General features: G+C 47.7%; 1 protein-coding gene across 7 annotated transcripts in view; it reads left to right on the plus strand.

The window, feature by feature from the left end:
- The window catches only part of STK38L (serine/threonine kinase 38 like), a 179,419-nt gene that overhangs the window by 43,580 nt on the left and 120,160 nt on the right, over nucleotides 1–15,679 (plus strand). For 6 of the 7 annotated variants that reach the window (XM_089304730.1, XM_089304736.1, XM_089304739.1 and 3 more), the window contains one exon: nucleotides 11,840–11,925. In XM_089304730.1, coding sequence (XP_089160856.1) covers nucleotides 11,840–11,925 — 86 coding nt within the window. Of the gene's footprint in view, nucleotides 1–11,839; nucleotides 11,926–15,679 lie in introns of those variants that run through there. The other variant, XM_089304733.1, reaches the window with a different exon arrangement.

The following is a 15,679-nucleotide window of genomic DNA, read 5'->3' on the forward strand; positions in this document are numbered from 1 at the left end:
CTGTTGTCATCCTTGCTACTTCCTTCAGCCCCTAGCCCAAGCTCCCACTGAGACTTGAGACTCGCTGAGGTTGGAAGTCTTGCTTTGGGGGGAAGTGGCAGCCCACCTGCCTCCCTCTGGGTAAGCCAGGGCCGCTGTTGGGACCTGTGCAGTTTGGATGCCTGGCTGAGGGACAAGTAGGAGCTGACAGTCAGCCCTCAACACAGGAACCTTGGCATTGGGCCAGGAGGTGAGTGGGTGCTGACCCTGCCAGAGGAAGGCATGGCTTTCTCATTTGTGTAAAGGCTCTGTAGGGACTTGCTGAAGTCACTGGCAGCTCAGAGATGTGGCCTTTGGCAATAGGAAAATAGAGCAGGTTGCTCATGCTGGTTACCAGGAGGGTCCTGTGCTCCTAGCACAGCTAATGAATTGTCAATGTGCTGCCGTTCTAGCTCCTTCTGGGAACTGTCTCTCCCCTCCTGCCTCTTAACCCCACATTGTGTTGCTGTGTCTGGAGCTGGTCGGTTGGACCCACCCTCCACTCCAGCTGTTCTCTGGGGTTTTTCTAATGAAAATTGAGAGGGTCTGTCTCTCTCTAGGAGTCAAGCTGTAAGGTTTGCAAAGTGAAAAATAGGAGTTGTGTGTGGTTAGGCTTCTTTCCTGGTAGAGAAGGTTGATCTATGGTGAGTAGGAACAAAGGTAGCGAACAAAGGTAGCTTCGTTGAGACAAGCAGAGACTCCCAAAGGGAGAAGGGGGAGTCTTGGCAGCCTGCCAGCCCCGGCTTCTCATTGTTCCCAGCACCCAGCTGCTTCCTGATTTTCCCCGTTCTGTCCCCCAGCACCCTCCACTTCCCCACCCTGTTTTCAGGAGGCTCATTCAAGCTCCATCTATATCGCTTTGAAACCAAGAGCTCTGCTTTATAGAAAAGGCAATGAAAGTGCCCCAGGACTAGCTGGGGTCCTCAGGGACTGACAATAGATGTCACTTCTCCTAGGCGAGAACCAGACGGGTCTGGGCTTCTCCGTCGCTGGGACCGCTGAGTAGGACTTAGCACCTGCTCTAGCCTTCCAGTGCGGTGAGATGTTAAGGAAACAAGTCTAGAAGGGCTTCTGGTTCACAAGAATGCCCACTTCCTGAGGATCCCTGGCCCCAGACAAAGCAGTTTTTTTTTTCAAGAGAATTGTTTTGTTTTGCTTTTAAACAACAGACTGCTATTGTATAAAAGGCATTCTTGGGATGACTTCCTTGTTGCACACATGTGAGCAAATTAAATAAGGGTGTGAGCAGAAGAAACGGTATTGAAAAAAGTACAAGGGGACTTTACAAGGTACAGGGGGAAACAGCATTTAAAAAATGAGTTTATTTTGATGTAAAAATGTTTTGAAATCCATGCACAGTTTTTTCATGATACGTAGTTCCCATGAATTTTTTGAAGTCCCTTGTGTGTGTGAGATGCAGTGTGAAGAATCTACTGAGGTTTTGGCCATGGATCATAAGATTCATGTTATTGTCTGTCTATTTTTCATGTTTGCATTAATGATATTCCTTCCATCACACTGATCAGTACCTACCTTGAGAAACCAGGGAAGCAACAGAGTCAAATGAAAGAGGTTTGAACTCAGAGTGTTTTTAGCCTTATCTGGATTTGTGAAAGTAATGCAAGGCCAACTGAAATAGATGCCGTTACTGGGAATGAAGCTGGCTGGAAATGAAGTAGGCAGACATGCAGGTTAAAATCGATTAGGTTTGGGAGCTGGACGACCATGCCTTCGCCACACCCCTGTGTGACCTCACACCCCTACCTGCCACACCTGGATGCCCACCGGCCAATCAGGTTAATTAACCACTCCCCTTTGGAAGTGGGTTAAAAGTCTGGGACACGGTGTGTCCTGCCCTTCTCTTCTTTGCCCTGGCCTCTTGCCAGTAGGGGGCTTGCTGTAGCCCTGAGCCTCCAGGATGGGTGGCCTTCGGGCTGCCAGCCCTAGGCTTCCTGGCCTAGACGCTCCTCCACGCGGCTGGTTCCTGGTGCTCAGTATGAACCCAGATTTACCTCTCTCTCTTAGATAAAGCTCCCACTCTATGCATCTTTCGCTCTAAATAAAAGTCTAAAATGTACCATGCTGCCTCGTTTATTTATGCCTGTATTTAGCATTCTTCTCTAAATATTAGACAAGAACCCTCTTGGGCTTATTAATATCGGATATTTATTAATAAGCATATGGTGATATCGTATGGCACCCCAAATTTCGATAGCATATGTGGCACCCCAGCTGGGACGTCTGGGGAACTTTAAGGAACCACATTTTCGTATAGATTTTAGGGGGTCATCTCCGATACCAGAAACATTAAGAGAGACTCATTTCAGCTCAGGTGGAAGGCAGATGCCTCTCCTAGTAGCAGAGTCACCCTAAGCCGCCCTCAGAGAGAGGATCCCCCAGTCCACAATGTCAGGTTATTGTCTCTCAATGGAAACTGTTTCCAACAAGGATCTGGACACTTTGTACATGAGCTTGAGCTTCGTGTGTGTGTGTGTGTGTGTGTGTGTGTGTTGGGGGGGTCCTTAAGCTGCTACCTGACAGGTACCAAGCAAGATTCTACCTTGTAACGCGTATTTCTCAAGATATTTCACAATTAGAATGCTCTCAGAGTTTAGGACGCAAGAAGAAAGGCAGTGAGCGGTTGAAAGGATTGAGTCTGAAGAAGAAATTTCTTCTCTTACTAACCGTCGACAAGAGTTGGCAGACTTTCTGCAGAACTTTTCTGCGAAGGGCCAGCTAGGAAGGGTTTTGTGGCACAAGGACTCAGCACTGACTTCAGAGCCAGAGCATGGGCAACACACAGGTGACGAGCATGGCTGTGTTCCAATAAAACTTCATTTACAAAGTTTGGTAGAGGCTGCATTTGACCTGCAGGATGCCATTGGCGACCTCTGAACAAAAATAAAGGGAAGTGGTTATGAGGATTTAATAAGGAGAACCAAGTAGTGCCGTGTTGTGCATTGTGGAGAGAGGCACAAATGAACCATTTTTCAATGCTCAGGAAAGGGAAGACGTATTATCTTTTGTTGTTGATGGGAACGTTCACAGAGCAACCTTTCCCACATGCAGTTTTGTAGTTTGTACAAAATGTTTTGTGCTCAGCATTTTTATTTTTAGAAAGTTATTCTAAAGAATGATTGGGCAAGCCCAACAATATGGTGATGTTAACTGCAGCATTTTACAGAGACTAACATAAATGCCCAGCAGTAGACTCATTTAAATAAATTATGGTATATCTTGATGATATATATATATCACTCTAGCAATAAAATTAATGTTTTAGAGAATATCTAATAGAGTAGGAAGGAAAATGTATTGAATGCTTAAATTGTGTACAAAATAGTGTGGTAGTATGATTATAATTTTATTATAGAATATGTGTTTTATATAGATATTTACTTTAAAAAAAGATTGATTTAGTTATTTGGGAAGCAGAGTTACAGGGAGAGAGGTAGAGACACAGAGAAAGAGGTCTTCCATTCACTGGTTCATTCCCCAAATGGCTGCAACAGCTGGAGCTGCACAATCTGAAGCCAGTAGCCAGGAGCTTCTTCCTGGTCTCCCACGTGGGTGCAGGGGTCCAAGCACTCGGGCCATTCTCTGCTGTTTCCTGGGCTGTAGCAGGTAGCTGGTTTGGAACTGGAACAGCCAGGACTTGAACTGGTGACCATATGGGATGCTGACGCTGCAGGCCGAGGCTTAACCTACTATGCCATGGTGCCAGCCCCTAATATTTACTTTTAAAAGACTAGTACATGTATTTATATGTGTATATCTATGAGTGTGTGTGTGTGTGTGTATAGATTTCAAAAATTTTTGCACCAAAGTAAGCTTACCTTTTATTTCATTTCTCCATGAACTTTTGAAGTTCCATCATATATAGAAGTATGTGCATATGTTTTAAAATATTTTATGTATTTTACTAAAGGACTGTAAAAGAAATTGTAGTATATCAAACCATGGACTATCATGTGGCTATTAAATTAGGATGATCTATATGCTGATATGCAAAATGTCCATGATATATTATTAAATAAAAAGGGTTTTGTACTAAGAGGCATAGTATAAACTTATTTGTAATTTTTTATTAACTTACACAGTTATTTATTTGAAAGGCAGAGTTACAGAGAGAGGAGAGACAGAGAGAGAGAGTGAGAGAGGGAGATCCATCTGCTGGTTACTCCCCAGATGGCTGCAACAGCTGGGGCTGGGCCAGGCCAAATCCAGGAGCCAGGAGCTTCTTCCAGGTCTCCCATGTGGGTGCTGGGCCATCTTCCAGTACTTTCCCAGGTGCAAAAGCAGGGAGCTGGACCAAAAGTGGAGCAGCTGGGTCTCCATATGGGATGCTGGCATCACAGGCGGAGGCTTAACCCTCTACGCCTCAACACCTGCCCTGTATTTTTTTAAGTTTATATGCTCTTTTTTTTTTTTTTACTTTTTTAAACTTTTTTTTGTATTTTGACAGGCAGAGTTAGTGAGAGAGAGAGAGAGAGAGAGAGAGAGAGAGAGAAAGGTCTTCCTTTTCCGTTGGTTCACCCCCAAATGGCTGCCATGGCTGGCGCATTGCGGCCAGTGTGCCAATCCAAAGCCAGGAGCCAGGTGCCTCCTCCTGGTCTCCCATGCAGGTGCAGGGCCCAAGGACCTGGGCCATCCTCCACTGCCTTCCCAGGCCACAGCAGAGAGCTGGACTGGAAGAGGAGCAACCGGGACAGAATCCGGCGCCCCGACCGGGACTAGAACCTGGTGTGCCAGTGCCGCAGGCAGAGGATTAGCCAAGTGAGCCGTGGCGCCAGCCAGTTTATATACTCTTGACGGGAAGTAGGCATTTGGCCTAGCAGTTAGGATGCCTGCATCCCACATTGGAGTACCTGGATTTGACTCCTGGCACTGGCTCTTGACCTTAGTTTCCTGCCAGTGCAGACCCTGAGGTGGCAGGTGAGGGCTCAGGTAGCTGGGTCCCTGCTGGAGCCACCCAAGTGGGAGACCTGGATAGAGTTCCCGGCTCCCTCCTTCAGCCCTGGCCCAGCCGTGGTAACTGTGGGCATTTGGAGAGTGAACAAGCAGACAGAAGCTTTCTCTCTCTCTCTCTCTCTCTCTCTCTTCCTCTCAAATAAATAAATAAATTTTAAATGAATCTTGAGGGGTGAACCAACAGAAAAGGAAGACCTTTCTCTCTGTCTCTCTCTCTCACTGTCTAACTTTGCCTTTTAAAAAAAAATAATTAAAAAAAATACACTCCCAACTAACAACTGGTGTTATATCTTGGGTGAGACAGGAAAGGGAAACTGCAAATGTGGTAATTAAAGAGCCAGTATTTGTGTTAATTCTTCCTGTCTGTGTGGATCAGGAATTTGGGAGCTGCTGAGTGGATGGTTCTGACTCCCCAGCTGGCCTCAATGGCAGGGGCTGGATCCTGGGCCTCCATCCAGATTTCCCACGTAGGTAGCAGGGCCCAAGTACTTGGGCCATCATCTGCTGCCTTCCTAGGCCCATTAGCTGGAAGCTGGATCAGAAATGGAGCAGCCAGGACTCAAACCACTCCTCCCACATGGGATGCCTCCATTGCAGGCAGCGGCTTAACCCACTGCACCACACAACGCCAGCTCTGTTCTCTTTTTTTAAGTATAAATTTATCTACGTATTTGAGAGGCAGAGAAAGAGAGGAGAGAGAGCTCCTATCTACTAGTGCATTCCCCAAATACCCACAACTGCTGACTATGGGCCTAGGGACTGATGCCAGGAGCAGGGCACATGATCCAGGCCTCCTGTGTAGGTGGCACAAGCCTTACTACTTGCACATCATCTGCTGCCACGCAGGGCCCGTATTGCCAGGCAGCTGGAGTGAGGAGCTGGAGCTGGGAGCTGAACCCAGGTACACATCCACTAGGCCCAATGTCTGTCCCTGCCCTCCTCTTAATATAATCACATCACCTTTTTTGTTCCCACGCTGGTTACCTTAATATAGATAATTAAAACAGGGCTAAATGCTATAAAAGCAATAAGACAGGACATTCACACAGGAGGAGGACCCACAGATTTAGTCCATAAAGTCAAAGTGAAAAGTTATATCAGATTTCAGTTGTCTTTATCGTCTGTTGGAAGTAAATGCTTCCCTCTCACAATTCACCTTTTAAGGGAAACTTCCGATGCATGGTGGAGTTTATTTTATGGCTGGAAAGAAAAATTGTATTGATACTGGAGGTGACATGATAATGCAGGAGGTGGGGAACCCCAGTGAAAGCTAAAACTGGCCACTTACCCCAGGGGTTCAAGAAGAAACACGGGTTAATAGATGGAAGACCAAGCAACAGACAAAACCTGAGGGCTCAACACAGCAGAGACTGCGCGTTGCTATTCAGCTTCCGCTTAGAACCCCTGTGTTGTTGGGTGTGGAAATGTCTCTAGTGAGATAAAAACATGAGATTTGGCAGCCTAGCAAATAAAAATGCATAGCACTCAGTTAAAGTTGCATTTCGGTAACAACGCATCAATGTAGTGTGCTCCGTGCAAGTGTTGACCCAACAGCCCTCGAAGGTGTTTACCAGTCTCCCTTGCAGGTGATGTGGTCAAAGGGAGGTCAGAAGAGCCACTGGGGAAGCCCGTAGGGAAGTCCTCCCCTGGTGGGCACCTACTTGTCCCTTTCTTTGCCTGGAAGGCTCATGACCTTGAGGAAGGAATCCACCACCCTGGACAGGACTACAGGCAGAGCTGGGAGACTGAGGACATCACAGGGCAGCTCCACAGCCCGGACTCATCTTCCATGAGAAAAAAATAGCTTTCTTTTTTAAAAAAAATATTTATTTATTTGAAAGTCAGAATTACACAGAGAGAGAAGGAGAGGCAGAGAGAGAGATCTTCCATCCTCTGGTTCACTCCCCAATTGGCTGCAATGGCCAGAGCTGTGCTGATCTGAAGCCAGGAGCCAGGAACTTCTTCCAGGTCTCTCACATGGGTGCAGAGCCCCAAGGACTTGGGCCACCTTCTGCTGCTTTCCCAGGCCATAGCAGATAACTGGATAGGAAGCGGAGCAGTTGGGACTTGAACTAGCTAGCACCCATATGGGATGCCGGCACTGCAGGCGGTGGCCTTACCCACTATGCCACAGTACTGGCCCCAGTAAAAGATTTCTAACTTGGGTAAGCTAGTTATTTGGATCTTCTGTGTTAGGCACTTAAACTTAACCGTGACCCAAACAGCCCATGTGCCATTAGCAAAAGGTCAGAACCACTGAAAGTACCAGTCATCTCTCAGCAAGCAGTATGGAAAAAGATATCCACAGAGGGCAGAGTCACTGGCCATCAGCAAAGACCCACCCAGTCAGAGAGGTCTAGAAACAGGCATCAGAGACCTCGTCAAGCACTGGAAGTCTAACCCTCATGAAAAATGTGGGTGGAGGAAGAAGCACCCTCCAACGGGGTGCGGTCATATGTCCAGACCGTAAAATCAGGTCAGACAGACTCAAGACTACCTTGAGGGGCTGGGAGTTTAGCCTGGCAGGACAACTGCCTCTCATTTCAGAGTGCCTAGATTGCATTTCCAGTGCCGACTCCTGATTCCAGCTTCCTGCTCATGCAGACCCTGGGAGGCAGCAGGTGATGGCTCAAGTAATTGAGAGACCTGGACTGACAACAACCCCAGTTGTTGCAGGAATCTGGGGCCAGGGGGTGTGAATCAGCAGATTAGAGCTGTCTCTTTCTATGCCTACCTCTCTCCCTCTACCTTTCTGCCTCTCAAATAAATAAAATGTTGAAAAAGGAATAACATATGAACTCATGTAACAACTTGGTTGGATTATCAGGGAGTTATATTGAGTGAGAAAAAGCCAAACAAAAGGTTACCTACTATGAGGTTCCATGTATTTAATACGAGTAAAATAAATGATTAGTGCACAGATTAATGGTTGGTAGGGGATAGGGCAGGAGGCACTGGGAAGGAAGTGGCTGAGAGTTAGTATGCAGGAGTGGAGAGTCCTTGTGATGGAGCTGTTGGCCCTAGAGGCCACACAGACCTGTACATGTGATAAAACTGCCAGGACTACACCCCCCCCCCCCCCCCCCCGCCCCACACACATGAGTGCCTGCACAATTGGTGAAACTGAAATTGGGTTGATGGATTGCCTCGGTGCCTGTTTTTTGGCTGTGAGATTGCACCACAGCCCTGGAAGACGTTATCACTGGGGGAAATTGGAAGAAGGTTTCCAGTGTTTCTCTGTGTTCCTTCTCAACGCTGCAGGTGAGTCTGCCATAATCACAAAACCAGAAGCTACCACAAGAAAACCCGGGTCGCCCTGGGACACAGAGCCCTGAGTGTGCGTGTGAAGACAGAACTCCCGCACTAAGCAGAAGAGGGGAGCTGAATAAGCAAATGCCAAGGGTTCTTCTACTTCAGATCCTTTGATTTCTTTTTCCTTTTTTTTTTTTCCTTCTTCTTCACATTTCTTTCCATTTTCCATATACCAAGATAAGCCTTAGGCTTCCCGCTGGAACCCGTGGTCATTGTTGCAGTAATGAAAACTGAGAGCTCGTTGGCCCCAAAGGCCACCGTACTGTAGTCTCTGCCCAATTCTGTTCTTTGTAGTCCGGAAAATCAAACCCTGGATGCTGTTTTGCCTTCTCTTCCAAGCCCCACCCCTCCCGTGCTCTATTTCGACTTGCCTTTCCCTGGAAGATTCCGTGAGAGTTCTTGATTTCACTTGTTCTACTTTCAGCTGACGCACCCTTTGTTGGGTTCCCCAATCAGCCAGCAAGGCTGGCATCTGCAAGTGGCGCAAGGCACACCTGAAAAGAACTGGAAATTTGGTGCTGGTAAACCTAGACTTTGTGCACCCACTACCTAAGTGGAGAAACTGGACTCAGTTGAACTCTTACTTTAGTGGGTGTAGTAGTCATTGTTTTGAAACTGTGTAAGAGGAAAACTTTTTTTTTTTTTTTTTGACAGGCAGAGTGGACAGCGAGAGAGAGAGAGAGACAGAGAGAAAGGTCTTCCTTTTGCCATTGGTTCACCCTCCAATGGCCGCTGGAGCCGGCGCACTGCGCTGATCTGAAGCCAGGAGCCAGGTGCTTCTCCTGGTCTCCCATGGGGTGCAGGGCCCAAGCACTTGGGCCATCCTCCACTGCACTCCCGGGCCACAGCAGAGAGCTGGCCTGGAAGAGGGGCAACCGGGACAGAATCCGGCGCCCCGACCGGGACTAGAACCCGGTGTGCCGGCGCCACAAGGCGGAGGATTAGCCTAGTGAGCCACGGTGCTGGCAAGAGGAAAACTTACTGTTAATAATCCTTCACTGGCTTTGAAGGAAATGGATCCTAATTAGCTAGAAAATCAATCTGAGGGCCTTGGGCACCTGGCATAAGGAATAGCAAGTTGCTACCATGCAGCTTTGGAACCAACGACTGGGTAACAACTAAAGTGACGTGAACCAGAATTTGAGGGTGGGGGGGATCCAAGAAGGCAGGGAGGGTTGTCAGGAAGGTTTAATGCGAGAGGCAAAAGGTGTTTTTAAGGACAAAAATCGATTTTGAAAGAAGAGATTAGCCATGGAGTCAGCCTCTCTCTGTTGCTCTCACTTGCTCTCTCAATAAGCTGTTCTATTGCCCAGTGGAATTTTCAAAAAAAAAAAAAAAAAAAGCTGCTTGAATGAATAACAGTTTTGTTAAATGGAATTTTGTTCAAGAAGAGCTTAAAGAAGAGAATGGCATAAAAGTTAGAAGCAGAAGCATGAAGACACAAAAAATATTTCAGTTTGCAGAAAATCAGTTTATTCCTTCAACTGTAAAGGGGAAAAAGTTGAGGAAATACCATTAAGATGCTAGTTTGAAGGGGCACTGAAGGAAGAGCTTATCCGAGCGCGTAGCTGCCTTATGCAACACCACTCTTTGCTGTATGCAAAGCCTGTCCTACAATCAGTGCAGCTGATGGAAGGATTTTCGTAGTGGAACTGCCTGTGGGTGAGTTCAGGGGCACAGTTATTGTTCTTAAATAATAGTTTGTACAACTTTTAGCATATTTTATTTATAGCTTGACCTTCCCATTTGATAAAAATCAGTAGGAACCAGTACAATGAAAACACTGATACTTTTCATAAAAATACGGATCCATCAATTTAATGTAATTGAGAAATGAGATCCCAAAGATAGGAGATCCAAGAAGAAAATGGCCAACTGGAGCTTGTCAGCCTGTACCCAGAGAACAGCCAAGCTGGGGGCGGAAGAGGTGGCATTTGCCACAGCAGGTATCTGCTTGGGACGTCTTTATCCAACGTGGGAGTGCCTGGTTCAAGTCCTGGCTCCTTCACTTCTGATCCAACTTCCTGCTCATGGACTCCCTGGGAGGCAGCAGAAGATGACTCGAGTCCTTGAGTCCCTGCCACCCATGTGGGGAACCCTGATGGGGTTCCTGGCTCCTGGCTTCGGCCTGGCTTGACCCTGGCTGTTGCGGGCATTTGGGGAGTGAACCACTAGATGGAAGCTCTCTCTCCATCTGTCTCCCTGTATATCTCTGCCCTCTGAAGAACATGAAAATAAATTAATTTTGAAAAAAGATTATAGCATAAAAGAGAACACTTCTAAAAATATCCACAAGGGAGAGGTGGGGGGACTAGAGCAGGAGGACAGGAAATCCAGAGTAGAGTTGTCAAGAAAAAAATGGAAGGCACTGAATGATGATGCATCTGGTGTTTGGAAAATACCTCTGGCTAGAAGCACAGTAGATTGATAGGGAAAAAATAAGGATTATGAACATGGAAAATTAAGCGAAATGAAAAGGAATGAGACAGTGACTAACTCTAGGAAAAATAAAAAGATATAAAGCAAACAGAAGCCCACATAATTATAATACACCACTCATCTCACTAGTAAACAACAATTGCAGTGATAATAATGAGTCCTATTGATTTACCCCTAATTGTGATTTGATTGCTGAGGGCATGAAACTGGAGAAGCAGAGTTAAGTTTTATCTTCCAGAAGAGAAGTCAGTAGGTTCCTAAAACTGATAGGTCAAGAAATAGCCCTAGAAGTATATCATTTAGCAATGCGTCAAAATAAACAGGTAGAAAATGGAAGGTAGCTGTTAGGACCTGTGTTGGGGATGGGTGCAGAGTGAAACGGAAGTTGCTATTTTCCTTACAAGCCTCTTCACTGTGTGATTGTTTTGGCTGTATGTATATTATTTTTACAGAAATTTAATTAACTCATTAGATTAAAAGCTTTAAAAGTAGGGGACTGGCCACACCTGTGTTTGGGGAGGGGTAAGGTACCGTCTGCTACTTTGAGCCGCTTTACCGTGTGAAATCCGTGACACTGACAGAAATCGTGACTGAGCTTCTGAAGATAACGTTCTCACCGCCGGGAGCCAGAGAGCGGATATTTCAGGACCTACCTGTGGGGATGCGTGTGGTGAAGCAGCCCACCTGCACCGAGCTAATTTTCACTTCTGCCACTGCCTGGGGACTTCTGCCTTTCTCTTCTGAGTCCAGCTGCTCAGCTCAGAAACTTCTGTTAATTCCAAAGCCCGATGGTTTTATCAGCGTAGGGTGCTTTGGCTTGGCTCCGTGAAAGTCTTTTTTCTTCTTTGCTTGGCCTGTGCTAAGTTTACCTTCTCATCTTTCTGGAAACCCGTTTTCCTTTCCAAAAAAAAAAAAGAAAGGAACTATTAGTTCAGCCAACAAGCATTTTGTAGGCCACTGCAATGGGTCAAATCTTACGTTACAAGCTGGAGACACAGAACAATCTATGAGTCCATTTGGGCAGAGGGGATAGGTTCCTAAGCCAAAGTTTGGGTTTCTTTTAGGGGGCAAGGGTGCCAATGACCATTTTTTCTTCTAGGAACACACAAGGAATGATGAGGAGGCAAAGAGAGAGGACTTGGACTCCTGTCCTGATCCAGACAGTGGCCACCCCCCACATCCCAGGTAAGGCCGTGGAAAGCTGGGTGTTAGAGCCCGAGTTTTGAGTCTGCTGGGGCTGCAGAGGGGCTTCCTCCCACACACTCTGATTAGTAGGTCTTGCTTCCTGCATGCTCAGGCACCCTGTTGTGAAGACACGGGCAGGGCCTTGGAAACAGATCACACGTCTACTCACCCACGCCACAGGCCAAAGCAAGGCGGAGCCCCCGGGTGCCTGCCACGCCCCCAGGCAGGGAGGCAGAGTCTGCCAACCTGAACTTGGAAGGGAAGGAGTGGGCAAGGGGGGAGCATGGACATTTAGCCTTCAGCAGGGGTGCAGCTCACCAGTGAAACTGGCCCAAGCCACGTCAGCTCAGTCACTCCTGTGAGGAGCAACCAAAACGGGGCCGAGTGGAGAGCAGGCAGAAGTGCCCAGGAGGTGCCCTCTTTCCTGGGCTAAGGCAGACACACACTGAAAGGGAGGACAGTCCCTCCCTCTCCGCCTTCCTAACCCACGGATCTTCTTTCTTCTTTTCTTAAAATACTCAGAAACACAGAAGTAGAAGTGCTCGGTGTTCAACTAGATCATAATTAGACACATTTCCCGATATTCGTTAGCTTATGAAAATACTGAAAAAGAAAATCTGTTAACGTAAATGAACATATGCCCCTTCCCCTGGAAAGTGCATACTTCAGGGATAATTGACCTCAAGGTTTTTGGGAGCCCCATATTCTTAGCCCTATGGTCATATCACATAATCTCACTGGGCTTTTGGGGGAATTGAATGAATTTAAAACCTATTAGGTGGGGGCTGGCGCCACGGCTCACTGGGCTAATCCTCTGCCTGCGGCGCCAGCACTCCAGGTTCTAGTCCCGGTCAGGGCGCCGGATTCCGTCCCGGTTGCTCCTCTTCCAGGCCAGCTCTCTGCTGTGGCCCGGGAAGGCAGTGGAGGATGGCCCAAGTGCTTGGGCCCTGCCCCCGCATGGGAGACCAGGAGGAAGCACCTGGCTCCTGGCTTTGGATCGGCGCAGTGTGCCAGCCGTAGCGGCCATTTGGGGGGGGTGAACCAACAGAAAAAAGGAAGACCTTTCTGTCTCTCTGTCTCTCTCTCACTGTCTAACTCTGTCAAAAAAAAAAAAAAAAAAGTATAAGGTGGGAAAAATAGCAGCTGGCCTATAGAGAGAGCCTTAGCTGCTGCTGTTATTATTAGTTTGCATTTGTGTTCTGTATCACCAGAACCGTCCCGTTTGCTGTACGTGACGCCCTGTAGAGAAGTGAGGCACGTCTCATTCCCCTTCACAGACCGAGTTGCCCAGGACGCCATGCCTGCAGCTTGGGTGCTCCGATTTCCAGTTCAGCACCCTTTCTACCACCACGTGTGCTCGCTTCCCGTACTCCGTAACTTATAAGACCGTGTATCTCACCTTCTCCATGGAAACTCCCAGATGTTGACAAAGGAAGAATTCAGAATTGTCCTGCTCTGCCAGGGAAAGTCTCTAGCTTTTGAGTCATACACAGTATTTGGCTTTGCAGTTTCCGTCCCAGATCAGTAAGTGTGTTATACAATGGATAAACATGGGCTTTCTGTCTTGCGCACAAAATGTCCTACCTGCTGCTTGCTCTATTCCTCAAAGCATTATGGGAGAAGGAGAATGAAGGGCGCAGGAGGTTGGTTTGGCCTGTTGGGCTGGGTAGGGGCTGGGCCAGGAGTCTCTGCTACTCAGGCACATCTTTCATCTTTAAAGAGATAAACGTGTACAATATAGGTAAGAACGTACATACCTAGAAGATACATCTATATCCCTATGTATGTACACACACACACACACACAGATGTAAGTACATAATTGGGACCACACTCTGCAAGGTAGTGTTCTTGCTTAAGAACATGCCGTGAACGTTTTCCTAAGTCCCACTGCAAACCCGGCGTGTCGAGGCCTATCCAGGTGAGGGGATCATTTACTGCACACAATAAGGAATCCAGAGGTCAGCAGTCCAAGGCTCCCTTCCCAAAGTCTTCCCAGACCCATGTGTCTTCCAGGTTGTCACTCTGCCTTCCTTAGCTGTGGCTTTACACCTAGGGCTTATCACCTCCTTGTCACAAAATGACTGCTGTAAGAGGAGAAAATGCCAGGTGCACAAGGCCCATGTCAGGACACTGCTGACGGAAGAGCTCTCCCAGAATCCCACCTGTCTAGTCCCACTGTCCACTCTCCCAGCCAGAACCGGGTCACATGGCTGCCAAAGCCACCAGGGAAGCTGAGTGTCACTGGCTGTGTTTGTCAGGAAGCAGGTGCCGAGATGGAGTTTGGTGTGCCAGAGGGTTCAAGGAGGCTAGCAGGAAGTAGACGTGAGCCCGGGGAAGCAATACAACGTCTCTGCCAACGTCTTGGCTGCTCAGTGTGCGGCTCCAAAACAGAGATGAGCCATTAGGGAAGTCCTGTGCGTGGCAAAGAGGCTAGGCCTTGGCTTAGTCATCGACCCAGGGCTGTTTTGCAGTGGCCAGGGGCTAATAGCTAGATGCTGCCTACTCACCCCAGGAAATAGATTTTTGTTATCATTGTTAGTTTTAAGATTTTGTTTATTTGTTTGAGAGGTAGAGTTACAGGCAGAGGGGGGAAAAAGAGAGAGAGAGGTCTTCCATTTGGAGCTGTGCCTATTTGAAACCAGGAGTCAGGAGCTTTTTCCCATGCAGGTGCAGGGGCCCAAGCACTTGGGCCATCTTCTACTGCTTTCCTAGGCCACAGCAGGGAGCTGGATTGGAAGAGGAGCAGCCAGGACTCGAACAAACCACCGCCCATTTGGGATGCAGGAAGAGGCTTAGCCCAGTACACCACAGTGCCGGCCCTGAGAGATACAGTTTTGTAAAATTTATTTTATTTTATGTATTTAATTCATTTGAGAGGTAGACAGACAAGACAGAGAGTTCCTATCTACTGGTTCATTCCCTCAAATGCCTGTAATGGCCGGAGCTGGGCCAGGCACAGCCAAGAGACAGGAATCCAATCCAGGCCTCCCACATGGGACTGGCTGGGATTCAACCACCTGATCCATCACCTGCTGCCTCCCAGAGTGTGCATCAGCAGGAAGCTGGACTCAGGAGCAGAACCAGTACTGAAACCCAGGCACGCCCATAGAGGATGCAGGTTTTCCAGGCAGTACCTTAACTGCTGTGCCCAATACCCACTCCAGAAATGTCATTTTTAAGTTGGGAATGTTGCCACCCTAGAGAAATGTAGAATTTTGTTCATTAAGAAGGATAAAGGGGGGTGGGCGCTGTGGCACAGTGGGTTAACGCCCTGCCTGAAGTGCCGGCATCCCATATGGGCATCGGTTCTAGTCCCAGCTGTTCTTCTTCCGATCCAGCTCTTGACTGTGGCCTGGGATAGCAGTAGAAGATGGCTCACGTCCTTGGGCCCCTGCACCCACATGGGAGACCTGGAAGAAGCTCCTGGCTCCTGGCTTCAGATCGGCCCAGCTCCGGCCATTGTGGCCATCTGGGGAGTGAACCATTGGATGGGAGACTTTTCTCTCTCTGCCTCTCCTCTCTCTGTGTGTAATTCTGACTTTCAAATAAATAAATAAACCTTTAAAAAAAAAAAAGAAGAAGGATGAAGGGGCACTGTGCGGGCTCCTGTTGTGTCTGTCAGCTTTTGTTCAGGCTCCTGTTTGGGTGACAAGGACACTCTTGCCAGTTACAGATGTTTGTTGAACAGGTTTTTCCTTGTGTGTCTCATGGTAGAAGGGTGTTCAGTAGAGAAGTGCCTTGTTAAGTAGAT

This window comes from Oryctolagus cuniculus, chromosome 9 (genome assembly GCF_051225735.1).
Source record: "Oryctolagus cuniculus isolate XC-2025 breed Fujian yellow rabbit chromosome 9, ASM5122573v1, whole genome shotgun sequence".
NCBI classification, from domain to species: Eukaryota; Metazoa; Chordata; class Mammalia; order Lagomorpha; family Leporidae; genus Oryctolagus; species Oryctolagus cuniculus.